Source organism: Tamandua tetradactyla, chromosome 10 (genome assembly GCF_023851605.1).
Source record: "Tamandua tetradactyla isolate mTamTet1 chromosome 10, mTamTet1.pri, whole genome shotgun sequence".
Classification (NCBI taxonomy): domain Eukaryota; kingdom Metazoa; phylum Chordata; class Mammalia; order Pilosa; family Myrmecophagidae; genus Tamandua; species Tamandua tetradactyla.
The window spans coordinates 92394220-92406355 of NC_135336.1; the positions used below are offsets into that span (position 1 = coordinate 92394220).

The 12136-nt window shown below is 43.9% G+C and overlaps 1 protein-coding gene and 1 long non-coding RNA gene across 10 annotated transcripts in view; one reads left to right on the plus strand and one right to left on the minus strand.

The window, feature by feature from the left end:
• LOC143648606 (uncharacterized) overlaps positions 1 to 12136 on the minus strand; it is an 88290-nt gene that overhangs the window by 29754 nt on the left and 46400 nt on the right. For all 9 annotated transcript variants that reach the window (XR_013158664.1, XR_013158660.1, XR_013158666.1 and 6 more), the window contains 2 exons: positions 6933 to 7120; positions 6212 to 6434 (listed from right to left, as the gene is read on the minus strand). This is a non-coding gene — a long non-coding RNA (uncharacterized LOC143648606). The remainder of the gene's footprint in view (positions 1 to 6211; positions 6435 to 6932; positions 7121 to 12136) is intronic.
• LOC143648605 (Golgi-associated RAB2 interactor protein 4-like) lies at positions 3706 to 5778 on the plus strand. Its single transcript, XM_077118839.1, has one exon. It carries the CDS (start codon positions 4058 to 4060, stop codon positions 5204 to 5206), a length of 1149 nt encoding a protein of 382 aa, XP_076974954.1. The 5' UTR covers positions 3706 to 4057; the 3' UTR covers positions 5207 to 5778.

Consider the following 12136-nt stretch of genomic DNA (forward strand, 5'->3'; position numbering starts at 1 on the left):
CCCCTGCTGTTGCTATGGTACTGCTGATGTTTTCCTGTTAAACATAGCCCATAGTATGCGAAAGCAGTTTTCCTCCTGTACCCTGAAATTAAAACACTCCTTGTACAAGAAACAAACCTTTGAAATAGTTCTTACAAGAACTAATTTAAATTTCTAGTGTTCATCAGTGGGACACATAGGTCTTTACAACCCCTTTCAATCATCTTCACTTTCAATATGATAATATCACCTATTAGACCCACTAGAGAATTGCCTTCACTTCTATCTATTCTCTTACTCTGGAGTTCAAACTCATTCGGTAACCTTTCACCTATCTGTAGCTTCTATGTATGTCTAAGTCCCCTATATTCTGTATTATAAACCTCAGATTTTACCTTTATCATTGCTGTAAAAATGGAGTCATGCAGCTTCTATCTTTTTGTGTCTGACCTATTTCACTCAACATCATTTCCTCAAGGTGTATCCATCTTGTTTTGTCTAACTGCTGCTTAATATTCTGCTTTGTTAATCCACTCATCTGTTGACGGACATTTGGATTGTTTCCATCTTCCGGTGACTGTGACTAATGCTGCTATGAACATCGGTGTGCAAATGTCTGTTTGTCACTGCTTTCAGCTCTTCTTGTTATATACCAAGTAGTGCTATTGCTGGGTCATAGGGCACCTCAATATTTAGCTTGCTAGGGTATTGCTGACTTTCATAGCTACAGAGCTGTGAGTCTCAGGTGTCACATAAGTACCCAAAGATTCTGGGATGGACCATGTTATATATAAACAGCTCAGCATCTCCAAATTTAGAATTAACAGTTACACCTCCTGAGTAAGTGACTGCTGTAAGAGCTTACACTCTAGGGCCTTCTGCAATAAGCCCCAACCTGATAATCCATGCTCTCGACTTTAGTTCACTGAATTTCTATCTCATACTTAGTCCAAATGATTGAGGCATGATAATATTTGTCTTTATTCTCCTAACATTTCATTTAACATATAGCTCTTAAGGTTCTAGTTGCATGATTCACAACTTCATTCCTTTTTGTAGCCACTCAGTATACCTTTGCATGTATACGCCATACTTCCCCCTTCCATTCCTCAGGCGTTGTACCCTTAGGCCACCTCCATTCACTGCCCCCCGAAACACCAGTGTGCAAATGTCCACTCATGTCCCCACACTCAGTTCCTCCAGGATGTGTTGAGCAACAGGGTTTCAGGATCATATGGCAACCCTACAAGTAGCCTCCTGTGGAACTACGACACTGCACCTCTCATTTCCCTACCCACAGTGAACAGGTACATCTGTTTACCCACATTTTTTCTAGCACTTGCTTCTCTTTGTTCATTTTTAAGCAGTTTTATTCACTCATCATACAATCCAGCCTAAGTGTGTATTACTGTGCTACAATCAGGTAGTATTGTGCTATCCATTTCTGAAGTTTTACAACCAGTCCTGTTGCCCAATGTCTATTCTACGTCTATCTCCTTATAACCTGTGTTTTTAACTTCTTCAAGTTCACTCGTTAACGTTAGTTCATATTAGTGAGGCCATACAGTATTTGTCCTTTCGTTTCTGGCTGATTTCACAGATTCATGTTGTCAATGTCCATTCACATTGTTACATGCTTCATGACTTTGCCCTGTGTTATAGCTGTGTAACCTTCCATCTTTTGCATATATCACAGCTTGTTTAGCTAATCTTCTGTTGATGGACACTTGGAGTGTTTCCCTTGCTTGGCAATTATAAATAATGCTGCTATAAACATTGGTGTGCAATGCCAGTTTCTTTCTTTGCCCTCATGTCCTCTGAAAAGACACCTATTAATGGGATTCCTGGATCATATGACATTCTGTACTTAGCTTCCTCAGGAAGCACCAAACTGCTTCTAGAGCACTGTGCCATTTTACATCCCCACCAACAATAAATTTGCCTCCAAGAATCTGATTGAGACCCACCTAAATGGGCGTGGTCACATCTCCCTGGAAACAGCCTGTTGAAAATGTCCGCCCAACAATAGGTCTGTCCAAACAAGACTGTATTAAAAGAACACAGTTTTCTGGGGTACAGAACAGTTAAAAACCAGCACACTAACTTTAAGATGAATTCCTATACATTTTTACAAAAACTGATTAGCAAAATATCTAATAGATTTCATTATTTGTTAATAATAAAGGGACTATGTATAAGAATTCTTTTCTTAAAATTTCCAACTTGGGAAAGAATTAGTTGATTATTCACATTTAAAGAATCCTTACACAATACTAATAAGTCATAATTGCGGATTCCATAATACTACAGAATACGGAAAATACTATAAGTATTGGTTGACCTCCCATAACCCGAAAGTCCTAGAGACCAAAGCATGAAACGTGGGCCTTCTCTCACTGCATTTATAATCGAGGAATGGGTACAAATGGGGATTCTAGCTGAAGAATTTAAGAATTGTCAGGGGGCGGGCCGCGGTGGCTCAGCGGGCAAAGTGCTTGCCTGCTATGCCGGAGGACCTCGGTTCGATTCCCGGCCCCAGCCCATGTAAAGAATTGTCAGGAAGTAGCATTTGAGCTAATATTTCAAAGTCAGGCACAAGAATGGTGATGCGCTGTAGGTATTTAGACAGAGCGTTAGCAGAGGACTGAGTGTAGGAACTTTTGTCTAGAACATGGTTCCCTATTTCAGGAAGAGCTAACTCATCATGATACAAGTAATTGCTCTTTAAAAAGCATTACACTTCTCATTTATTTATACTAGACAGTACGACGCAAATCATCATTGAGATGATTTCCACAATTATACCAGCCCATGAGAAACAATAATGCGTTCCGCTCACCTCACACTGGTATTTTTTTGTCTTGGAATTCTCTCTTTTCCCCTGAATTATATCAGTACAAGTGAATATTTTGGGAAATCAAGAAAGAAATTGACTTTCATTAAATTCTCTTTTTATTCTGGCAAACGCTGATCCCCTTTCTCATTTGTTGGCCATCCCTTCCCACCCACCCACCCTCAACACAGAAGGGAAACACATTTTCCTTTTTGTCTTTACAGCTCACTTCTCATGTTATTTTCCCTAACATACCACACACTTTACAATCTTGTCTTGAATTTAGGTTTGATGTATACTATTAGCAGTTAGAAAATTTTATCTATGCAGGAAACTGATGGAAGATATTCAGATTCAGTGCTCTACGTCTCATGCCGCATGAATAATTGTAGGCAGACGGAGAATATAAAATGAAGATTTTAAATGGTGAGGACAGCTATTACGGTTCTTGGTGTAGGAGAGTAACTTAAATCCAACATAAAAGAAATAGAATTAACTGAAAAGATTTAGGCCTTTGTCATGAAACCCCAGTTTTCATTGCATTTTAATTAGTGGCCTGTGTTAAAATACATTATATTTTATACGTCATATGAAATCCATGAAACTGTTACATGAACAAATTCTTGGAAGTCTCTGGTATACTTATAACCTAGCAAAAGAGCCAAGAAACACTTTAATTTTCCACTTTATTTTCGCCCTGAGATGCATGTATCCCTAGCAGGTGAGCCCGGCCTCTGTGGAGACGATGGGGTGTTTTGGGGGAGGACAGTGGTCCTGCCTTGAGGTGACAGCTGGGGTGACAACGACAAAGGGGGCTGCATGACAGGGACAGCTCACAAAGGGCCGCAGAGTATAAATAGGGCTGGGCCGGGGGTGAAGGCTGAGTGGGAAATTCTCTTGCCAGGAGTGCGTCAGTGAACCTGTCAGGAGCCCACTCTCGGTCCTTGTGACTTAGAGCAGATTCGGGTGAGAGTCAGGAGCCCACTCTCGGTCCTTGTGACTTAGAGCAGATTCGGGTGAGACTCAGAGCACCTGCAACATCCCCTGTGCCAGCAATCCGCTGAGCCCCCCACTCCCCACCCTGCCCTCTGGGAGGCTCTGGGGTCCTGTGGGGTAGAGCCCAGTGGAAAGAACAGCTGGAGAGCAGCCCGTGCACCCCGGTATGCTGCTGACTTATCGCCCACCAGGCCAAGGGAGACCCAGCGCCCCGCTGTGTGGTGTTGCTGCTGCCACTCAAGTGTCATCATGAGCGGTCGCGGTGAGCTCCCCTACTACACGGTGCGGAGCGGGCCTGTAGCGGGCCTGTTCAACACCGCCATGGGCAAGCTGCAGTGCCACCTGTACAAGGGGGAGTACGATATGTTTAAGTACGCCCCCATGTTTGAGAGTGACTTCATTCAGGTCACCCGGAAGGGAGAAGTGATTGACGTGCACAACCGAATCCAAACTGTGACCGTGGGCATCGTGTGCACCAGCCCCCTCCTGCCCATCCCCGATGTCATGCTGCTGGCCCAACCCATCACCCGCAGGGGCCAGACCACCCAGGGGAGAGGCCGCCAAGCTGAGAAGACCATGGAGTTCACCAGGCTGCTGCCCTTGAAGCTCATCAGGCTGTCGGTTCATGACCGGGAGAAACAGCAGCTGTGCCTGAAGTTCGCCACCGGCCGCTCCTCTTACCTGCAGCTGTGTCCCCCTCTGGATGCTCAGGAAGACCTTTTCCTGTACTGGGAAAAAATCATTTACCTCCTGCACCCACCCGTGGAGAGTAATAGTGGTACTTATGCCGTTCCCACAGGGGACATGATATGCATGCCAGAGCTGGAGGAAGGGGACCAGGCCAGCACACCAGCTGAGTTCCACGGAGAATGGGATGACATCAGGAGCCTCCATGTCGTCTCTAACGTGTCTTGGGCCTCCTGTGCAGGTTTTGCTGGGGGTGAAGGAATGAATTATAGAGAGCCCAGCAGGCCTGCCATGACCACCCTCAAACTGGCAAAGCATGCAGCATCCTGGGCAACAGCAGGGGCGGCAATGAAGGGCAGTGCAGCAGGCGCCGTGGTGAGCGTGATGACATCTACGTCTGCAGGTTCTGCACAAAATGCTGTGACAGGACCAGGAGCAGCCTCTAGGGGCCCAAAAGGAAGAAAGAGCCATGTGGCCATGGCGGGTGTCATCAGCGTGCCCACGAAGAACATCAAGGTGGCCAGTGCTGGGGCGGCAAGTAAAACATCAGAGTGGACCTCCAGCACAGCAGTATTGGCCAGTCTCTCTCCTGAGGGCAGCACAAGCAAAACATCCGAGTGGACCTCCAACACAGGGCGTTGGCAAGTCCCTCTCCTGAGGGCAGCACGAGCATGGCGATTGCCAGGACATCCACCATCAAGAGCATCGTAGAAACAGCTGCAGTCCCAACAGCAGCAGAATCGCCTATCTCCAGCTCAGTGAGCCAAGGCCAGAACACTGCACAGGAGGCAGGCCGACGAGTCTCCCAGGCCAACGCCGCGGCCCGGAAGAACAGGGAGAGGGAACAGAAGACCAGACACCAAGTTGACCGACAGTCATCAGGCCGGTCCTTCTCTAGCCACAGATCCACCAGGAAAGATCTTAAACAAAAAGGACATCAGGGCAGTGAGCGCCCTTCCCTTAACCAGGGCATTAGCCGCACGCCCCCTGCAAAGGACTCCAGGTCTTCTGGGAAGTCCAGGACGGCTGGATCCACTGCCAGTTCGGGCTCCACAAAAAAGGGTCCGAGCAGGCTCACGTCATTCCTGAGGGGCCTGAGAGCCAGGTTAACTAAGTCATCGTCAGCCCACAGAACAGATGTGAGCCTTGTCGTGGGGTCAGCTGAGCGTCACCAGGGTGCGAACATCAGTGCCCTGACTTCAGAGACAGCAGACGAGGTGACCTCCGGGGAGTATCCCCAGGGAGACTATTTCATTTGATATTCAATAAATATCAACATGTCATGCTGTGTTGTGCTGTGTTCTGCTTTAGCCATGTCCTGCAGACTGGTAGCCACCTCGGTGTTTTGTGATGTCATGTGCTGCAGCCACGCCCAGGGAAAGGGAGCTCCCTCTCACTCATGCTCGGCAGAGCTGAAAGTTGGAGAGCAGGCTGGGATGCTCCATTATGCACCCCCTCCGTGTTACAAAGTTTTGTTCCTTCATAACAAAGCAACGGCAGGACTCATACTCCCTGGATGGTCGGGGAAAGAGGGGTGCAGGAGCATTTGGTACAATTAGAACAGGCAAGACAAGTAATTTCACCCCTAGGTCTGTATCACACAGAGACTATAACCCGTGTCCTAGGAGACAACTATGAGAAGGTGCAAGAGAAAAGCGGGGAAGAGCCCAAATCTCCACCCACAGAACTGATACACTGGGAATGGCAGCTACACACCTGGTGGTGCAGGCAGGTGCCCTGGGTCCCTGTGGTGTCCCTGTCTCCTTTGTTCGCTTTGCCCACCTCCATCCTCAGGCAGGGCTTTACCAAGAGTTGGGCTGGTGCGGTGGCTCACTCTTCTGCCGAGTTGCACTGTGTGACTCAACCAAGCTATGTTCTCTGAGCTTCAGTGTTCATGAAGTGGGGATGTCATATAACAAAGGTTCTTGTGACAATTTATCTAAAATTACAAGTTTTCATAGCTTTAATTTTGGTCATACGTCACACTTGTGCCTTAGAGAAAACTGAAAACATAGCCAAAGGACATATGGGAAATAAAAGAACAATTTCAGAGATGTTAAAATATGAAAAAAAAACCCCAATAATTTATGCTGTTCAGTTTGCTTAAGAAATAGAACCTTTTGAAACTCTTGAAGTCCTCGTGTATACACCTCCTCAACCCCATCTCCCACTTTTCCTTCTTAGAACTACTGTCCAGAATTTTGTGCTTAGCATTTCCTCACTTTTGCCTAGTTTGAAAAAGTGGTGCGTGGAGTTTGCAAGCTGCCGGAATGCAGTGTACCAGAACTGGAACAGCTTTTTAAAAGGGGAATTTAGTAAGTTACATGTTTAAGTTTCTAAGCCTATAGGAATGTCCAAACTAAGGCATCCAGGGAGCGATACCTTAATTCAAGGAAGGCTGATGTGTCAGGAACACCTCTGTCAGCTGAGTACTCACGTGGCTGGCATCTGCTGGTCCCTTCCTCCTGGGCTCCACTGCTTTCACCCAGTTCCTGAGGCAGTTCCTCCCTTTGCTTCTCTGAGGCTTGCCTTCATCTCATGGCTTCACTTGGCTCTCTTCACACTCTGGCTTAACATTTCATGGTTTCATCTGCTGGGCTCCATGTATCTCCAAACATCTGTTCTCTAGGAGGTAGCATCTGTGTCAGCTCTGCTCTGAAGTTCCTGTAGGCTCTCTCTCTGCTGGCTCTGAGGCTTCTGTCATTTCTAACTCTCCCCAAATGTTTCCTCTTTTAAAGGCTTCCAGTAAACTAATCAAGACCATCCCAGAATGGGTGGAGTCACATCTCCATCTAATGATGGAGCCACATAATCCATCTAACCAGCAAAAAAGGTCACACGCACAATTTTAAAAACGTTTTTGCATGAGGAGCAACAAAGAAATGTTATTATTGCAGGGTGCTGAAAATAGATGGTAATACTTTAAAATGTCACCATATGTGTGAGACTAAACCAAATAATGTTTGTTACAAAATTCATATTTTGACTAGTGAATTTCCTTATATAACTTATGTAGATAGTTTGATTGAACACCATAAGTACTTGGAATCTCAGGTAGGACATGAGATTTTGTTGGTTTGTCCAGACTGATGCCACAGTGAATCCCAGAGTGATTCGGTCAGTGAGTGGAAAAGTATTTGCAAAGCCCCCTTTGGGGAATGGTGAGAGTGGGGAGAAATTCAACTTCCCCAAGTTGAATTCTTGATATTCTCACAAGCAGTGTAGACAACCAAATTTATAGGCTGAGCCCCCAGTCTTAGGGTTTGTTTATATGAAACTTAACCCCACAAAGGATAGGTCAAGTCTACTTAAAATTTAGGCCTAAGAGTCACCCCCCAAGAGAGCCTCTTTTGTTGCTCAGATGAGGCGTCTCTCTCCAGTCAACACAACAAACAAAATCACCACCCTCCTCCTGTCTATGTGGGACATGACTCCCAGGGGTGTGGACCTTCCCAGCAAACGTGGGACAGAAATCCTAGAAGGAGCTAAGACTCAGCATCAAGAGATTGAGAAAAACCCTAGAATGAGCTGAGACTTAGCATCAGGGAATGGAGAAAACCTTCTCAACCAAAAGGGTCTGGGAAGAGTGAAATGAGACAAAGTGTCAATGGCTGAGAGATTCCAGAGTCCAGAGGTTGTCCTGGAGGTTATTCTTACGCATTAAGTAGATATCATCTTGTTATTCAAGATGTAATGGAGAGGCTGGAGGGAACTGCCTGAAAATGTAGAGCTGTGTTCCAGTAGCCATGTTTCTCGAGGATGACTGAATAATGATATAGCTGTCACAATGTGACTGTGTGATTGTGAAAACCTTCTCTCTGATGCTCCTTTTATCTACCTTGCCAAGAAACGCGTAGAACATACGGACTAAAAATAAATAATAGGGGGAACAAATGTTAAACTAATTTAGTTTGAAATGCTACTGATAAGGGATATGGTATGTATAATCTTTTTTTTTCTGTTATTGTTTTATTTCTTTTTCTGTTGTCTTATTTTTTTCTGAATTGATGCAAATGTAAGAAATGATGAATATGCAACTATGATGATACTGAGAATTACTGAATATATACGTAGAACAGAATTATATGATAATGTTTTTGCTTGTTTGTTCTTAATTTTTTTAATTAATAAATGAATTTTTTAAAAAAAGCTACATGGTAAATGCAGTCAGCTTTTAAAGAAAAGTAGAATAAGGGAAATTCCTCAACTTCAAACCAGCAAGACAATCACAAAAAAGTGCTTCCAGAACTAGACAGATCTTGCCAATCCCAGAGGGTTGTAAGCTTCCCATAAAACTTGAATCACCACTTTATGCACTTAAAAAAAAATGTCTTGGGGGAGGGCAACAAGTGGGATCTTTGAGGGAAACCTGAACCCCGATATTTGACAGGAATAAGACAGAGGGTGTTTCTGACTGTGAGGAGCTTCTGCCCCGACCTCATCACTTGGCATAGTCTCATCCCTGCCCTCCCTAGAACAGCAGAGGGGTTCAGCTTTCCTGAGCTATGGGGTTGATATTGGTTTGAGTTTGGGGGCAATTTGGGGACTGTGAAGTCAGCCTACACTACTGGAAGTGGGTCCAGGCATTCCAGGGCCTTGAGGTAAAGGACCAGAAGAGATGGGCCAGAAGGCAGGGCAATAGAGCTCGGGAGGCCAAGAAACCTAGTTTCCAGCCCTGGCGCTGCAGTTTAGTGCTGGCATGCTTTCAAATACACTGGACTGTCTAGCTTCAAATTCTCATTCTGGAACTTACGGGCTGCAACTTCTTTCTAGACCTTAGTCTTCTTGTCTGTAAAATAGGGATATTTAATTCTGACGGGGTTTAACAATTCAATGTGTTAACATATGTAAGGGGCCAAAAATGCACTAAACAGAATCCATTTAACCACTGCCCTTCCTGGGCCTAGAATTCTCCATCTGTTCAACACAGAAAGAGATTAGATGACTCCAAAGTCCCTCCAAAGTCTGGAATTCTTTGTTATAGTTCCCAAGACCCTTTCTATCACCAAAGGACCTATTATATTTCAAAGTGCTTAAATGAAGAGAAAATACATTCCCTTATATTCTCGCCGGCCCTCAACCCTACGCTTTTCTTTACTTCCCACACACAAGACACAGAGAAACTGCCCTGATCCTTCAGGAAGAATCTGCCCACACTTCTCAGGGGCTTACATGCATGAATCTGTATCTCCCATGGCTTTATCCCACAGGATACTGTGGGATACTCCTAGACCCTTGCTTTGAGCCTCCTCTCAGGTGCCCCTCTTCCCACTCAGCGCAGGGTTTCCAGCCAGAGCTGGCCCCTCACAGGTTTGGAGCTGACTCATCCCAATGCCGTGTGGTGGTGTGTGTGAACATGCCCCACTCCCTCTCCACACCACCTCTCAGCGAGGATGTGCTGTGCAGAAGCAGGCCCACCACCAAGGGGGCGACGGGCGGGCACTGCAAGGGCACAATCACCCAGACACACAAAGCACATGGCAGATGAGCTCACTGCCCTCCCCATCCCATGGGGACATGATTCCCAGAGGTTTTAATCTCCCTGGCAACGTGGGACAGGAGTCCTGGGATGTGCCAGGGCCCAGCATCATGGGGTTGAGAAAGCCTTATTGACCAAAAGGGGAAAGACAGAAATGAGACAAAATAAAGTGTCAATGGCTGACAGGTTTCAAACAGAGCTGAGAGGTTATCCTGGAGGTTATTCTTATGCATTATATAGATATCCTTTTTTAGTTTATGGTATATTGGAGTAGCTGGAAGGAGGTACGAGAAATTGTTGAGCTGTACCAGTAGCCTTGATTTTTTAAGATGAATGCCTTATGATATAGCTTTTACACTGTGACCATGTAATTGTGAAAACCTCGTGCCTGATGCTCCTTTTATCCAGGGTATGGACAGATAAGTAAAAAATTATGCATAAAATAAATAAATAAGTAATGGGGGGATAAGGGGTAAAACGAATTGGGTAGATTGAAATATTGGTGTCAAAGACATGGAGTATGGGATGCATGAGTTTTTTCTTTTTATTTCTTTTTCTGGAGTGATGCAAATGTTCTAGAAATGATCATGATGATGAATACACAACCATGTGATGATACTGTGAGCCACTGATTGTACACCATGTATGGACTGTATGTGTGTGTAGACTTATCAATAAAAAAAATTAAAAAAAAAAGATACTACATGCAACAAATACAACAGAAGATCACGAAGTGTATCACAATGCCGACAGACATAGCCCACCCTAACGACCAAATTAAAACACCAGAAGAGACAAAGACATTGGAACAACTAATCAAAATTCATATAACTCTACTAAATGAACTAAGTGGGATGGCTAATGACACAAAGGAAATCAAGAAGACAGTAGAAGAGCATAAAGAGGAGTTTGAAAGAATAAATAGAAAAATAGCAGATATCACAGAGATTAAAAATTCTGTTGACCAAATAAAAACATACTAGAGGTTCAGTGGTAGAACAGCTCAGCTCGCCATTCATGCAGAGACCCGGGTTCAATTCCCAGACCATGCACCCCACCCCATCCCCCCAAAAACCCCATACTAGAGACAAAAACAGCAGATTTGAAGAGGCTGAAGAATAAGCGAACTAGAGGACAGGACAACTGATTTCAAACACTCACAACAGCAAATAGCAAAAAAGATAGATAAATTTTAATTGGATCTCAGGAAAATGATGGACAAAACAAAGTGTACAAATATAAGAATCAATGGTTTCCTGGAAGGAGAAGAGAGGAGGGAGTAAAGGGCTAGGAAGAGTAGTTGAAGATGTAATGGGGGAAAACTTCCCAATCCTCACAAAGGACATAAATATACAAGTCAAAAACTTCAAACAGAGTAAGTCCAAACATGCCTTCCCCAAGAAACTAATACTAATGAGTCTGTTAAATATTGAAGAGAAGTAGAAAATTCTGAAAGCAGCAAGAGAAAAACAACCTACCTCATAGAAGGGAAACCACATAAGACTGAATTTGGACTATTCAACTGGCACCATGGAGGCAAGAAAATAGTGGTATGAAATATTTAAGATGCCGAAAGAGAAAGACTTCCAGCCAAGAATTCTGTACCCAGCCTTCAAAACGGAGGGAAAGATTAAAATTTTTTTAAATTTTTTTTATTAATCAAAAAAAGAAAAGAAATTAACACAACATTTAGAAATCATTCCATTCTACACATGCACTGTTATTCTTAGTATCATCACATAGATGTATGATCATCATTTCTTAGTACATTTGCATCGATTTAGGAAAAGAACTAGCAAAACAGCAGAAAAAGATATAGAATGTTAATATAGAGAAGAGAATCAAAATAATAATACTAATAAATATATATATATATATAAAAGGAAAAAGAAAAAAACCAAAACAAAAGATACAAACAAACAAACAAACAAACAACTATATTTCAGGTGCAGCTTCATTCAGTGTTCCAACATAGTTACATTACACTTAGGTATTATTGTGCTGTCCATTTTTGAGTTTTTGTATCTAGTCCTGTTGAACAGTCTGTATCCCTTCAGCTCCAATTACCCATTATCTTACCCTGTTTCTAACTCCTGCTGGTCTCTGTTACCAATGACATATTCCGAGTTTATTCTTGAATGTCGGTTCACATCAGTGGGACC